Source organism: Vipera ursinii (assembly GCF_947247035.1).
Source record: "Vipera ursinii genome assembly, chromosome: 3".
In the NCBI taxonomy this organism is placed as follows: domain Eukaryota; kingdom Metazoa; phylum Chordata; class Lepidosauria; order Squamata; family Viperidae; genus Vipera; species Vipera ursinii.
Genome location: NC_139516.1, coordinates 88,457,460 through 88,473,672, shown reverse-complemented (window position 1 = coordinate 88,473,672; position 16,213 = coordinate 88,457,460). Strand labels below are relative to the sequence as shown.

General features: G+C 40.2%; 2 protein-coding genes across 3 annotated transcripts in view; one reads left to right on the top strand and one right to left on the bottom strand.

The window, feature by feature from the left end:
• The window catches only part of OLFM3 (olfactomedin 3), a 198,771-nt gene that overhangs the window by 147,629 nt on the left and 34,929 nt on the right, over positions 1-16,213 (top strand). For both annotated transcript variants that reach the window (XM_083358491.1, XM_083358490.1), the window contains exon 2: positions 1,370-1,516. In XM_083358491.1, coding sequence (XP_083214617.1) covers positions 1,370-1,516 — 147 coding nt within the window. The remainder of the gene's footprint in view (positions 1-1,369; positions 1,517-16,213) is intronic.
• LOC310637888 (uncharacterized protein) lies at positions 6,180-7,844 on the bottom strand. Its single transcript, XM_083358493.1, has 2 exons — positions 6,327-7,844; positions 6,180-6,291 (listed from the first exon to the last, which is right to left on the bottom strand). The coding sequence occupies exon 1, from the start codon at positions 7,516-7,518 to the stop codon at positions 6,466-6,468; it is 1,053 nt and encodes a 350-aa protein (XP_083214619.1). The 5' UTR covers positions 7,519-7,844; the 3' UTR covers positions 6,180-6,291; positions 6,327-6,465.

The window sequence follows — 16,213 nt, the reverse complement described above, 5'->3', positions numbered from 1 at the left end:
CTGACCGGCGGCACCCTGAGGAGGCCCTCTCTGTGGGAGCACACAGGACAGATATACAAATAACCCAAATATGCAAAGCAACATACATTGGTTTTCGGCTTTTTTTTCTGCCCAATAACTTTGTGTAATAGGATAAGTTAAACTGTAAGTACAACAAGCAACTTTCATTTCTTTCAGCAGGGATAGCAATAGCAATTGGGTTTATGTACCATTTCACAGTGCTTTACAGCCCTCTCTAAGCGGTTTACAGAGTCAGCCTATTGCCCCCAACAATCTGGGTCCTCATTTTACCGACCTCGGAAGGATGTAAAACTGAGTCAACTTTGAGCTGGTCAGAATCAAACTCCTAGCAGTAGGCAAAGTTAGCCTGCAATACTGCATTTTAAAGTGTTTTAAAGGAAAGTGTTTTTGGCAAATCCCTCTATATTTTCGGTGCAGGTGAAGATAAAAGAAATAGTCACGCCAAGGCCACACTAGTGGGAAAATGAAGGAGAGGAACAGGACACTGTGCCTGTCAGAAGGTCCATTGGTATTGGTGCAACCTTAGAGCAAGCCTTCTGGTGTCTACACATGACACCAAAATAAACATCATGTGCTTTTCAGGAGCAGGATAGCAGTACAATCACAGCTGAAATGGACTCTGAATGATTACAAAGAAGTTTAAACTAAAAGAGGCAGAGAAATAGCATCAGCTGAATATGCAAGATGGTGCATATTCCATTTTTGATCATCACCTTTAAAGCCCTGCATGGCACATGATCTACCTGTCGGACAGCCATTCCCTAAGGAGATCCCATCTTACCAGGTGAGGAAGGTGGGCATGCTCCTGGTTCCTTCCTGCAAATGCTGTCACCTAATGGGAACTAGGAAGTGTGCCTTTTCCATGGCAGCCCCTGCCTTATGGAATATCTTGCCCCCTGAAGTTCAGCAATGTTGGTAAGTAAATCATGCCATCATTAAGCAAATCCAGTTCCACCCTTTCAGTCTTAAAGATCTGGCTTTTCCCGCAAGCACTGATGGTAAGTTAGCATGGATTGGTGCTAAGATTTTTGTTGTTTTGAATGTTCTATGCTTTAACCAATTGTATTTTATATTTTAAAAAAATATTTTTGGTATGGATTTTTTAAATCTTTGATTGGGAGTAACCAAGAGTTGGCTGGAAGATAGGCGGTTATATCAATACTTAAAATAAATAAAAAATAAGATGTTATTGATACTATATGCATCTTTTGTAAAGCAATTACGTGTTCTTAAGCATCTTTTATTTTCTAAGACATTGGTTGATTTTGGGGGGGGTGTCATTTGCAAATGTTCAATTTCATCAGTACCAGCCCATCACTTGCTACACCTTGTTGTTGTTTTTTTTCAGACTCAAATTAGTCCCAAAGAAGGGTGGCAGGTTTATAGTTCCGCACAAGACCCAGATGGACGATGCATTTGTACCGTGGTTGCACCGGAACAAAACTTATGCTCCAGGGATGCTAAGAGCAGGCAGTTAAGGCAACTGCTTGAGAAGGTGAGCATATGCATTGTGTTCCTTTGATTCCCCATGCTGGCTGGGGGATTCTGGGAGCTGAAGTCCATATCTCTTAAAGTTGCCATGGTTGAGAAATTTTGATTTAAAGAGAACACAGATTTATGGTACAAGAGAATGGGTGCAAAATATTTTCCTCCCCTTTTTTGAGAAGTCAACTTTTCTTTTCTTCCTAAACTGCAGCAACACTATTCTAAGGGCACACATTGCACTTTCAGTGTATTTTCCATCTCAGGGTATTGGGATATTGTATCTAAAAATATCACCCAGGGCTCATTTGCAAGCCCGGAGCTGCAGTCAGTCCATTCTCAAATTAAGGTATTTATGGAGATTTGTTTCCCTCACTAACTCTGTCTCTCCATTACATAAATAATGTGTTTTCAATTTTAAAAAGTTTCCCTTAACCACTTTCTCCATGTAATAATCAGCCGCGCCATAATAAACACTTTCTAGAATATATAAGATAATAAGTCAAAAATGATTATGCACCAAGTTTGCCATTAATTTCTGGGAAATGAGAATGTATGTTTGCAGTGCTTTCAGTCTCTCTAATAAGTATTTATAAGAAAATATTTCTGTAAGCAGCAAAAAAGCATTTACAAACAAAAGCAAAGAAACAAAGCATTCTGGTTCATTGATGTAATTTATTTTGTTATGTTGTCCTGAAAACAGAAATTGCTGGGAATGGGACAATAAAGAATCTAATGATGATTAGGCAAGTTTAATTTTAGTAATCTAAAATAAAACGATAATGTTCAAAGCAGTATAGTTGCAGTAAATTCCATGAAATAAATCTTAGTATGCAATAAGAAATTAATTCATTAAATCCTTATGGACTCATTCAGGGTCCAATTACTCACCTGCTTTTTAGAATTATACCTTGTATCATATTAGACATTCCCTGAAATATCCAGAATGTAATGGACATAAAGAGTCCATAAATCTAAATCTATAAAGTCTAGAATCTAAAATTGTAGGCTAATAAGAAAGTCTACAGTTGGAGCCCTTCAATTAATGATGTAAAAACCAGACAGTGTTACTGAGAACATTCTGTATTGTATACAGATTCCTTCAATTTGAGAAAGCCTAATGTTACTCGTCCCAGCTTCTGCCAACCTAGCAGTTCGAAAGCACGTAAAAATGCAAGTAGAAAAATAGGGACCACCACAGTGGGAAGGTAACAGCGCTCTATGCGCCTTTAGCGCATATCATGCCGGCCACATGACCACGGAGACGTCCTCGGACAAGTGCTGGCTCTTCGGCTTTGAAATGGAGAAGAGCACTGGCTCCTAGAGTTGGAAACGACTAGCACGCATGTGCGGGGGAACCTTTACCTTTACCTTTAATTTTAATTGGCAAGGGTATCCTGAAAGTAACCCCTAAAATTACCAAAGAATCCTGCCAGAGCTTTTGGGAGAATAATTTCAGTTAGATATAAAGTAGCTGTGGCTATGCTGTAGTACTCTATTTGTTGCATCTTTGGATGATTCATTTGTCTGGCCTTGCTGAATTCCAATCAGCCCTCACTGCCTTTGGTGTCTTTTGTCATTAATCATTCTTGACAAAGATAGTATTACATTCTCATCTCCTGGCTACAGTGCTCTGATTCCATCTTACCAACAAGTTGTTAAACCTGTTAAAGCAGTGGAGTGATCCAGCAAAGCAATTGTTGAGCAATATGAATGAATTGTAATGCCTGACTATAAAAGCAAAGATAGATCAGACCCCATTAGTAATTGGATGAGGGGCTTTTGTAAGGAAATGTCCAGGGCTGGAAAACAAACAAACAAAATAAATAAATAAATAAAATTCCAGAAGGAAGCAGTAGCAAACCAGTTCCATGCTGTTGACAGTGAGAAAGACGTCATGAAGTCACCAAGAGTCCAGCTTGACTCAGATGTTACCTTTATGACACTTTGCGTCAGCAAGGGCTGACAAAACAATTTTATAGTTAGTCTTTCTGCATTCCTCATCCCCTATTACAGTTTTAGTTCTGACTGAGGATTCAATAACATGACTTTCTCCATCCAAACAATGTTGAGAAAAAGCTGTTAGCTTATTCTCACCATCCAGCTCATAGAGGTGATTTGGGAGAGTCAGAAGCTTCGGGGAGGAATAAGCCTGTCCCATCAGGTCCCATGAATTGCCCTCTTTGATTAGTAGTCTCAGAAGGAGATATTAATGACTTCAGGATGAAAGAAGAACATTCTCATCAATTTGAGCCAACTCATTGGAGAGTTGGTGTGACTGGGTAGAACAGAAAACTCACTTTGCGCACTTATGCCTCTCTATAGTCAGTATACACACAGTCATACTTTTATACAAATAGTCACTGTGTGGATATTTGTGCGACAGAAGCTAACAGAAGCCATCTGCCTGTCACTCCATGATTTTCATGCTTTCCCTTTAGATTTGCACTCCATTCTCTCCACTTTTGGGAGAGCAATTAAAACATCTGTCTTCAGCCAGGATTTTAGTGGTTAAATTATTTTAACATTACTCTTTTTTAATATTTTGCTTTATCTATCCTGTTTGTGCCTTTTCAAATTCCATTAGCTACTTTAGTATGAACCAATGCATAAGGTCTGCATTGAATAGTTCATTGAAAAGAAATGAATAATTGTGCTTATTCACAAATGCTAAACTCCTTGAGTTCTTGTTATTCCAGTCAAACTGGGCTTGCAGTGATTTCATGGCAGTTTTCTTGACAAGTGCACGTAAGTGGTTTACCACTACTATCTTCCCAAGAGTCCTTCAACATCCAAGTCCTGCTATTTCAAGGTAGTCTCCAGACAAGCTCAGCCAGATGTGCAAGCTCTTGTCATTATCACCTTTTTTTCTACAACAAGGTTAGGCAACTTAACTTTTGTAAGATTCGTGTAATTAAAAATAAGAAATGGGAAACTGGTCAGCCTTTAGAATCTTTGTTTACAGTAATGCTTCTGGGTCTCGCCCAGGGCAACAGGCATTGTTAAATACTGGCCATGCATTGCACATTTTGTAACATGTTTCTCCATTTTTTTTAAAAAAAGTGGCATCCCTGTTTATATTATTATTTCAAAGGTCATTGTCTTATTGACCCATGCCTGCAGAAAATCCAAGGGTCCAATTCTCTATTCAGTTCAGCCATTAGCTGGAATACAATCCAAGCCACTCTTTTATTTCAATCTGCTGAATAGGCTTAAACTATTAAACTCCATCAATTGTTTTCAGGAATGATAACACAATACATGCCAGGCTTACACTTGCTGCATATAAATGCTTTTTTCTCCCCATTTCTCAATAACTCCCTAAATTTTATGACTCCAACTGCAGAAACCAAATGAGTAAACTACTATTCCTTGGTGATGGTGGGTGGGGGAAAGAAATGAAATTAAGATGCTAAAAGAGAACAATTGCCTGTTTTATCATCAAAAGCATCAACAATCAAGCTACGTTTGCTATAAAATAGTCACTGGTTTCTCCCTGAAAATAACACCTTGGCTCAAAGATTTCAATATGCATTTGCTTGTAAGTGTTTGTTTCACGGGCTCTTTAGAAATCCTCAGTAATGGAGAAATGGAAATGGGAAAATGATGATGAATCCCTAAGAGAACTCTAGTAAATAATTTGCCTGGAAATCAAGGCCTCCTCTGATTTTAGTCTTCCTATAGTATTGATTTTTAAAATGCGTCGGCCCCTTTTGTCTAGACCAGAGTTCCTCAATCTTTTCTGGCTTTGCAGATCAGCCGGGAGGAGGGGGAAGAGTTCCATGTGAGCAACATGCAAGCACATGGTCAGCTCCATTTCCGCAATCGGCACCTACGTGCACCCACTACTCACGCAAATGGAGTATGCATGTGTGTGCTTGCCCGCTGCTCACACAAGTGGGGATGCACGCCCTCACCTGCCACTTCTGTGGCCCAGTTCCAAACGTCTCAAGGCCTGGTAATGAGTCGTGGCCCATTGGTTGGGGACCCCTGCTCTAGGCAACAGATCATTCAAATCTCCATCAGGTTCCTCTTCATTACTCTTCACATCCATTTTCTGTCTCCAGTGCTGCAAGGGAAGAATCAGCTTCCAAATTAACCAAGCTGGTTAATTTCTTGCTAAAGATAAAGACTCCTTCAACTCCTGAAGAAATCTTTGAATGTTGTTTTCTTTTTTCTTTTTTTTTTATTGAAAAGTTTTAAAATACAATTTTCCTTTAAAAAAAACCCCTTCCCCCTCCCTCCTCCCCCCCTACCTCCCCTCCTCCCCCCTCCCTCCTCCCCTCCCCCCCCTACTTCCCAGAGCTGAATACAAGGTATATATATATATATAAAAAAAGCAAACCTAAGCAACCATATACTAACAACTATAAATTCTAAAATCCATCACTCTCTAGCTTATATAGGATAAAACAAACCTTAACAATATTAAATATATATATAAAAAACTAGAATAAGAAAAGACACTCTCTAGCTTATATAGAATGGAACAAACCTTAATAGTATTAAACATATATTAAAGACAAAAAAAGGAAAAAGAAAAAAAAGAACCCTTCTCAACCCTATACTTATCCTAAATAAACTCCATCCATTTTATCCATTCCATGATATAACATTCTTACAAATAATTTTCCAAATTAACCAAGGATCCCAAATCAAAAAACTTTAAAGTCAACTCTTCTGTAATCGACCGTTCCTCTTCCAGTACCACATCTATAATTATTCCAAACACAACAAAAAAGAAAAAAAAAGAAAAAAAACAAAAAAGATTGCAAACAAAACTTGAACCTTCATTTGAGAATCTTCTGTATATTCCCCCAAACTTTAATCCAAAAAAGCTCACCCTTTCCACAAAACCACCAAATATAAAAATATATTGCGTCTACACCCAAATCTTTCCCCCCTCCCCTACTTGACTACTTGACTATATCGTAAAAGTTCCAAAGACTTCTGCAATTCCTGCTACTTTCTCTTCTTAGATCGTTTTGCAGCAGCACGCGTCACCCTCTGTTTTATAGATTCATCCGACGAGGTTGTATCTTGATCTCCTCCAACACCGTTGTCTTCTATCTGACCATCTTCGGCCTCTTGATGCACTCCTTCTCCAGATCCCTTTCCAGCTTCCAAAAGTGTTAATGGCGTTGCATTTAAAACATTATTGTAGAAATCACGCGCTTGCATCACAGTAACCAAACGGTACTTTTTACCTTCGTGCGTCACCATCAACCCCACTGGGATCTCCCATCTGAACCTTATATCTCGCTGCTTGAGCTCTTGCACAAGAAATGTAAAATCCTTCCTTCTCCTTAGAATCTTTGGAGGAATTTCTTTTAAGACCAAAACTTCTTGATTAGCAATCATAACTTTAGTATCATAAGCAGCTTGTATAACTTCATCTCTAGTTTCCCTTTTTGCAAAATATACCACCACATCTCTAGGCAACTTCCTCTGTCTGGCAATCCATGAATTCACACGAAACACTTTGTCCATGCCTCCTTTTATTTCAGATGCTGGCTGTTTCAACACTATTTCAAAAGCCTCAGAAACCAGCTGCTTTAGATCTTCCTTAGTATTCTCCTTTAAGCCTCTAATTCTAATGGCAAACCGCATCTGGAAATATTGAGCAAGACACAGTTCCTTTTCCATTTTATTTTCATTCTCCAATACTTTTGCTTCTAATATAGCATTCTTTTGAGTCAAGTCTTCTAGCTTTTCCTCCAATTCTTCCACACACCGAGCCACTTTACACACTGAAGTCAAGATGTCTACCCTCATCGCTTTGAGCTTCTGTTCCATCCTCTCCTCCATTCTCTCCTCCAATTTCTCCAATTTCTCCTCCATCTGTGCAAATCTAATATTAATTGATTCCAAAATTACCTGGGTATGTTTTTCAAGAGCATCTTGTAAGTCCTTTGATATCAATACATCAGGAGGATGCAGCGCCTGCAATAATGATTGTTGCACGGGAGAAGTTCCAGCACTCCGAAGAGTTTTAGGGGGTGGTTTAGCCGCCATCTTTTACCAAATATGACGCACTTTCACTTCAGATTTGTAATCCAAAAAAGTCCATCAAGCTGGAGAGTAAAACATAGTAATCCTCTTTACCATTTCCTCTTGTATCGCTCTGCCTGCTCCTTTAAATCATAGTCATTCCTTCAGGCAGGGGTGGTCGCAGACGGCTGGCTCTGCTCCAAGAAGTCAGGAGCAGAGGCGACGGCCAGCTGGGAGCAGCCCAGGCTACGGGGGAGTTCAATCCTTCAGCCGCCCAAGCCATAAGCTCAGGCGGCCCTGGAGAACTCTACCCCTACCTGGGAGCTCGCCCCCTCCTCTTCTCCCGAGGAGGGGGCTTCGGATTCGCCCGAACAGCTGATCGGCGCTGTTTCGGGCGAAAAAACAACAGCTGAGCCACGGGCAGCCCGGGAAGGCTCCCTCCGTCGCCGCGGAGCCACCGGAAGCATCTTTGAATGTTGTTTTCTTGGCAATAGTATAGCAATAGTTTGCCATCACTGCCTTCTGAGATTTTCTTGAGAGAAATGAGGTGTGTGTGTGTGTTCTCCCATCCAAGTGCTAATGAGCTTGAGCTTTCCAAGATCAATCAGAATTAGCTAGATGCTGCCACTTGCCTGGACAGATGATCTACCGGAGGGCATTCTTTTGTCACAAGCAGCAGGCTGTTTTCCAACAGTCCTGAATAGGCAATCCGATACAGCTCCTTTTCCATTGAGTGGCCTAATGCCAGGTTCTATTGCAAAAGACACTAGCCATTTCCTATGTGATGAAGATGGACAGTCATATTTCATCATAATGGACCGTAATTGCTCTTATCGCTTGCCCCTTAGCATTTGCTCAGGTAAAGGTGCATTAATTAGTAACTCACAGTGATGTTTCTTCAAGGTCAACTTGTCCAAGTTTGTCAACAGTGTGCTTTAATACAGCGATCTCCAACCTTTCCGGCTTTCTGGACCGGCTGGTGGGGGAGAGGGGATGGTTCCACACAAGTAGTGGTCAAGTGCACATGCACAGCTCCATTTGCACAAGCACAAACAGCTGGGCATGGATGCTCCCCCGCTGCTTCGGTGGCCCAGTTCTGAACTGGTGACACCACGGGGGGTTGGGGACCCCAGCTTTAATACATTTGTTGCACTTAACCAATTCCTCTGGGGTAAAACAGATTATTTCAAGATCAAGAAAAGATCATTGGCAGTTCCCTCCCTCCCATCCAGGACATAGCACAGAAGTGTTGCTTGAGCAGGGTCCATAAGATTATCTGGGACACTACTTATCCTCTTCACAACCTGTTTTCCTTTTTACCTTCTGGGAGGAGGCTTTGTGGTATCTGTGGCAGAACATCCAGATTCAACCACAATTTCATTCCATACAGCATTAACCTTGTGAACATTCAGGCTTCCTTCTTCCATTATATATTCACAATGGACAGTATTTAATATTTTATTGTTATGTACTTGTAATGGCGTGGGTCTATACATATGTTGTATGTAGTATGTTTTAGGTGTGTGTCATGTAGGTGTTTCACTTTGAGAGCGGGCAACTAAATTTCATTTTTGATGTGTGCCGTTGTGCCCACAGTAAAAAAAATGACAATAAAGATTATCTTATTAATCACAGCCTTTGTTTTGGTGATCTGTTATTAGAGCACCTCCAGTTATGCTGGAATATCTTAAAATCCCGAGGTCTCCTTTCTCCTCCCTCCCCTCCCATTGCAGTAGAGAAGATGTGACTGAGGGACTAACATCAAATACAAAGGAAAACAAGCGCAGAGAAAGCAAAGTTGTGGCTAGACAATGCCAGACTTCAAGCTAAGAAATTTCAATAAGAGAGATCTCCAGGATAATTTCAGCTCTAAAACTGACAGAACATCTCTCAGTAGGTTGCATAATGAGTCCACGTAGCTGCAAACGTTTTCTGAACAGTTGGCTTGTGGCATCACTGTTCCTAGACGTTTCACCTCTTACACTGGCTGTTGGATGCAGGGATATAAAAACAAAGCAATCTGCCTTTCAGAATCAACAAACTTCTGAACTGTGAAGGGAGGTAGGCAGGTGTCTTTCCAAGGTGAAAGGGGGTCTACGTGCTGACGCTGGACTGTGCATCTGGATCCATTTTTGTTAACAGACAAAAAACCTAAAATGTTCAGGAAATTGAAGGATGAGTTTGGGTCTGTCACTGTAGCTAATTGGCCGATCTGAGAGAAGCCCTGTTCCAAGAGGGCAGTCCCTCCTAGAGTACTAAAAACATAAAGACCTGTAAAACATAAAGTACTAAAAACATAAAGGCACCTCCTCCAGTACCTTCTCATTGTTTCCAAGGTTGACTGGTCATTGCATTAGAGAACATGGAGAACTACTGGATGTTGAAATTCACTTTCCATTAGCACCAGTTTTCTTGCCCAGGGCAGAGATAATGAGGGTTGTAAATTGATCGTATCAGAAGGGCTGCAGTTCCACAATCCAGGCTTACCTAAAAGCAACACTTTCTTTTTTTTTATTTTTTTTTTATTGAAAAGTTTTAAAATACAATTTTCCTTTAAAAAAACCCCTTCCCCCTCCCTCCTCCCCCCCTACCTCCCCTCCTCCCCCCTCCCTCCTCCCCCCCTACCTCCCCCCTCCCCCCCCTACTTCCCAGAGCTGAATACAAGGTATATATATATAAAAAAAAGCAAACCTAAGCAACCATATACTAACAACTATAAATTCTAAGATCCATCACTCTCTAGCTTATATAGGATAAAACAAACCTTAACAATATTAAATATATGTATAAAAAAACTAGAATAAGAAAAGGACACTCTCTAGCTTATATAGAATGGAACAAACCTTAATAGTATTAAATATATATTAAAGACAAAAAAAAGGAAAAAGAAGAAAAAAACCCCTTCTCAACCCTATACTTATCCTAAATAAACTCCATCCATTTTATCCATTCCATGATATAACATTCTTACAAATAATTTTCCAAATTAACCAAGGATCCCAAATCAAAAAACTTTAAAGTCAACTCTTCTGTAATCGGCCGTTCCTCTTCCAGTACCACAATCCAAAAAAGCTCACCCTTTCCACAGAACCACCAAATATAAAAATATATTGCGTCTACACCCAAATCTTTTCCCCCCTCCCCTACTTGACTACTTGACTATATCGTAAAAGTTCCATAGACTTCTGCAATTCCTGCTACTTTCTCTTCTTAGATCGTTTTGCAGCAGCACGCGTCACCCTCTGTTTTATAGATTCATCCGACGAGGTTGTATCTTGATCTCCTCCAACACCGTTGTCTTCTATTTGACCATCTTCGGCCTCTTGATGCACTCCTTCTCCAGATCCCTTTCCAGCTTCCAACAGTGTTAATGGCGTTGCATTTAAAACATTATTGTAGAAATCACGCGCTTGCATCACAGTAACCAAACGGTACTTTTTACCTTCGTGCGTCACCATCAACCCCACTGGGATCTCCCATCTGAACCTTATATCTCGCTGCTTGAGCTCTTGCACAAGAAATGTAAAATCCTTCCTTCTCCTTAGAATCTTTGGGGGAATTTCTTTTAAGACCAAAACTTCTTGATTAGCAATCATAACTTTAGTATCATAAGCAGCTTGTATAACTTCATCTCTAGTTTCCCTTTTTGCAAAATATACCACCACATCTCTAGGCAACTTTCTCTGTCTGGCAATCCATGAATTCACACGAAACACTTTGTCCATGCCTCCTTTTATTTCAGATGCTGGCTGTTTCAACACTATTTCAAAAGCCTCAGAAACCAGCTGCTTTAGATCTTCCTTAGTATTCTCCTTTAAGCCTCTAATTCTAATGGCAAACTGCATCTGGAAATATTGAGCAAGACACAGTTCCCTTTCCATTTTATTTTCATTCTCCAATAGTTTTGCTTCTAATATAGCATTCTTTTGAGACAAGTCTTCTAGCTTTTCCTCCAATTCTTCCACACACCGAGCCACTTTAAACACTGAAGTCAAGATGTCTACCCTCATCGCTTTGAGCTTCTGTTCCATCCTCTCCTCCATTCTCTCCTCCAATTTCTCCAATTTCTCCTCCATCTGTGCAAATCTAATATTAATTGATTCCAAAATTACCTGGGTATGTTTTTCAAGAGCATCTTGTAAGTCCTTTGATGTCAATACATCAGGAGGATGCAGCGCCTGCAATAATGATTGTTGCACGGGAGAAGTTCCAGCACTCCGAAGAGTTTTAGGGGGTGGTTTAGCCGCCATCTTTTACCAAATATGACGCACTTTCACTTCAGATTTGTAATCCAAAAAAGTCCATCAAGCTGGAGAGTAAAACATAGTAATCCTCTTTACCATTTCCTCTTGTATCGCTCTGCCTGCTCCTTTAAATCATAGTCATTCCTTCAGGCAGGGGTGGTCGCAGACGGCTGGCTCTGCTCCAAGAAGTCAGGAGCAGAGGCGACGGCCAGCTGGGAGCAACCCAGGCTACGGGGGAGTTCAATCCTTCAGCCGCCCAAGCCATAAGCTCAGGCGGCCCTGGAGAACTCTACCCCTACCTGGGAGCTCGCCCCCTCCTCTTCTCCCGAGGAGGGGGCTTCGGATTCGCCCGAACAGCTGATCGGCGCTGTTTCGGGCGAAAAAACACCAGCTGAGCCGCGGGCAGCCCGGGAAGGCTCCCTCCATCGCCGCGGAGCCACCGGAAGTCCCTAAAAGCAACACTTTCAAAAACTGGTCTTCGGTACAGATAGTCCTTAACTTACAGCAGTTCATTTAGTGACCGTTTGAAGTTACAACGGCACTGAAAAAAGGTGACTTATGACTGTTTTTCATGTTTATGACCATGGCAGCATCTCCATGGTCACTTGATCAACATTCAGATTCTTGGCCACTGACTCACATTTATGACAGTTGTGGTGTCCCAGGGTCAAGTGATCCCATTTTGCAACCTTCTGACAAGCAAAGTCCATGGGGAAGCCAGACTCACTTAACAACCATGTTACTAATTTGACAACTGCAGTGATTCACTTACCAACTGTAGCAAGAAAGGTCATAAAATGGGGCAAAACCTACTTACTTAAGAAATGTCTCACTTAGCAACAAAATTTTGAGCTCAGTTGTGGTTGTAAGTTGAGGATTACCTGTCTTGCATTGTCTTAGAAGTAGGAAATTTAACTCTAATACATTTTTTTTAAAGAATTAGTAGCCTAATATGTAATTAACCTACCTTCCACCATTTCAAGCAGGAGGGAATCTAAATTCTAAAAAACTGTGCAGGGTGTCAAGATGGCATCTGTGACTATGTGATCAAACCCTACAACCAGGCTTCGATTGCCTGGTTGTAGCTGCCATCTTGACTTTTTTTACCCCTCCGGGATGCCTCCATTATTTGTGAATTTTCCCGACTCCCATCCCGTCACACACCTTGCTTAGAAAAACCAAGTGTTCTGAGAGAAGAAAAAAAAAAAAGGACTGGGCTACACTAATTCAGATGTTAACTTTTTTGGGGTTTTGCACATGGGTGAATCATTTTGAGAGTGGCAAATATCATCTTTTTTAATATTGTTTTGTAGTCCCCCAGTAAGCCTCGAGATTACCATCTTGTATCCTCAAGATTAACTAGTTTTGTTTGCACTTGGAAATGTCATCCTGTCTGCAATTTGCATGGATGCCCAGCTGAGTCAGTTTATCGACATACAGATAGTTTATCCACATACTTTCAACCACATTTCCCTGGCCAGGCAAGGCAGTTGTTAAGTGACTTGCACCTCATTTTACAACCTTTTTTGCCATAGTTGTTAAATAGATCACTATAGTTGTTAAGTGAATCATGTGACTGCTAAACAAGTCTGGCTTCTCCCATGGATTTGCTTGTCGGAAGCCAGCTAGCATGGTTACAAATGGTGGTCACATGACCCCAGGCAGTGCAACTGTCATAAATACATGCCAGTTGCCAAGTGCCTGAATTTTGATCACATGACCATGGGGAATACTGCAACAGGTGATAAGTGTAAAAACCAGTCATAAATCACTTTTTCAGTGCCGTTGTAACCTTGAATGGTCACTAAACAAATGGTTGTAGATCCAGAACTGCCTATAATCATGATTATCTGAGGCATTATTTCCATTATTTCCATCCTAAACACTGTATATTTTTGTTACATAAGCAGTATATTTTTTTGTTACATATAAGCAGTATGTTTTAGAATTTTTACCCAAATAACCAGATCTGTCTGAAATTCATCCTAGCCCTGGTGAAATTATTTTAAGCTAATTACATTTGAGCGCATAAGAACTGCTACTTTTCTAAGCCCCTTGTTGCAGATTCAGTCCTGTGTTGGTAGCTGTGTCACAGTGTGGTGGCTTTTGTGTTTGCCTGGCTTCCATCTTGACAAGCACAATTTTTTAAAAAATGTGGCTTTGCTGTTTCTACAAGCTTTTTCTCAGAAAGCGTTCAAAGGCAAGATAAATAGCAAATCTGTATTTGGATTAAATGTCAATTTTAGTGTTTCATTTGGTTTTCAACTAGGGATGAGGTTACGCAAGATTAACCTAACACAAGTCTACCGTGTTTTTTCTGTGCATTATTTGACCTTCTTTCCATGTTATCTCTTGGGTTCTGAATTAGATGCCATATAAAAAAGTTGAAAATACGTTTTGGATGGCTTAGGCCAGAGGTCTATCTAGTCCTGAATTAATCTCATGTCCTACAACAGTCAACGGCAGCTGCCTTCATAACCACCTCTCCCCCAGGAGTATTGTCACATCGCTCAGGAGACAGAGAAATTTATTGCTATTCTCTTATTAAAATTCAAAGACACTATTTCTTCTGTGGGAAAAAAACCCTAAAAATGTAAATGAATGAAACTAACAATCCATTCGATATTCACATGCGGCCCAAAGAATTGTTATCCCTCCATTTCCCCCCCCCCCCAAAGAATCCCCATTAGCCTTGAAATAAGTTGAAACTGACTTAAGTAAATGGCAACTAACATTTTTTAATCGGTAGACCAAAGAGCTGACACCTTGATTTTGATGTATGTCTTAACATACAGGTAGGCCTCGATTTACAACAGTTCACTTAGTGACCATTCAGAGTTACAGTGGCACTGAAAAAAGTGACTTATGACCAATTTTCACACACATGACCGTTGCAGCATCCCCATGGTCATGTGATCAAAATTTGGCTGCTTGGTAACTGACCCATATTTATGAGGGTTGCTGAGTCCCAAGGTCATGTGATCCCCTTTTGCGACCTTCAGATAAGCAAAGTCAATGGGGAAAGCCAGATTCACTTAACGACAGTTTGACTAGCTGTGATTCACTGAACAACTCTGTGTATATAATGTATGTTTTTATTTGTGGTTTTTACTTGTGAGTAGTGTGCACTGTGGACAGCACTTAATTTCATTGTGAGTTACACAGTGGCGATAAAGATATTCTATTCTACTCTAAGAAAGGTCGTAAAATGGGGCAAACTGACTTAACAAGTGTTTTACATAAATTTTGGGCTCGATTGTGGTCATAAGTTGAGGAATATTTATATTAAAGTATATAATAATTCCTTGGGGAGAAGCAGGTGAGAAATGCCGGGATAGGGGCCCTGGCTACAGATATTTCCCATTTACTGCCATTCTCAACCTTCCTCCAGTTTCATGTCTAGCAAATAACCAGTGAGATTAAAGAGGTTGATGTGGCAAGGAAAATGGCTGTCTGTGCCCTACCAGTTTGTTATGTATTTTTCCTACCCTCCCTTACCACACAATACAACAAGTGGAACACCCCATTTTCTCCCTTAAAAATGGTTTCTTCCTACTGTACAAATACAGTAGCAAATTGATCAGGGCAAAGAGAACAAAGAATTGAGCAGAAATTTAGAAAGTTCTCGAAACCATACCTGGACTTCTTGGGTTGGGGGGGGAGAATAGGTGTGGTAGTCACATTAACCCTTGCAGGTCCTGATTTATAGCTATAAATGAGTTTCTGGTTGCATAAACTATTGCAGATTTTTTTAAAAAAAATCAACGTAATACAACTTTTAGATTTCAATTAGAAATATAAACAAGAAACCTCAAAAAAATTGAGAGTGATAATTTGCTGCAGAAGATTTCGTTTCTTTGCAAGAGTGAAGAGTTTTTTAGGTGAAATTCCCAAAGGTTATCATGTAGAAAAAAAAATCCTAGGGCTTTGTGTGGTTATATTTTCCTTCCATTAACAAAGTGGCAGGTCACAAAAATAATACATAAGGAACAGTTTTCTTCTGATGCATATTGTAAGCAGGTTGTAGTAATACATTTATTTATGCGGTCCTCGATGCTGTCTGAGCTTGGTTATTTTCTTTCAGGTGTTTCATTACATAACTAGGTAGCATCATCATCACTGTTCAACCCTGAGCTAGAAATATTTTCTTTGATTGATACATTTATTTGTAAACAGGCAAACAATGGATGCTGTGAGCTTTACTTTTCATTGTAGAAATTCAAAGCAACTGCCATGTCCAATGCAGCTGATAACAATTTGCACATAATAAGCCAGGTTCCACGTAGTGCGCATGTATGTATGCTGAATCCAAAGCATTCGAAGATGGTTTTCAAAGGCTCCTCATATTTCAGTTTTCAACTCAAAAAAGCAATGCTGAATCTTGAATTTTGAGAATGAGCTCTCTGCAGATTCTCTGGCATGGTTTTTAGATGTTTCTTCTTTTATTTTAATAAGGCGAACAAACCTAACACATT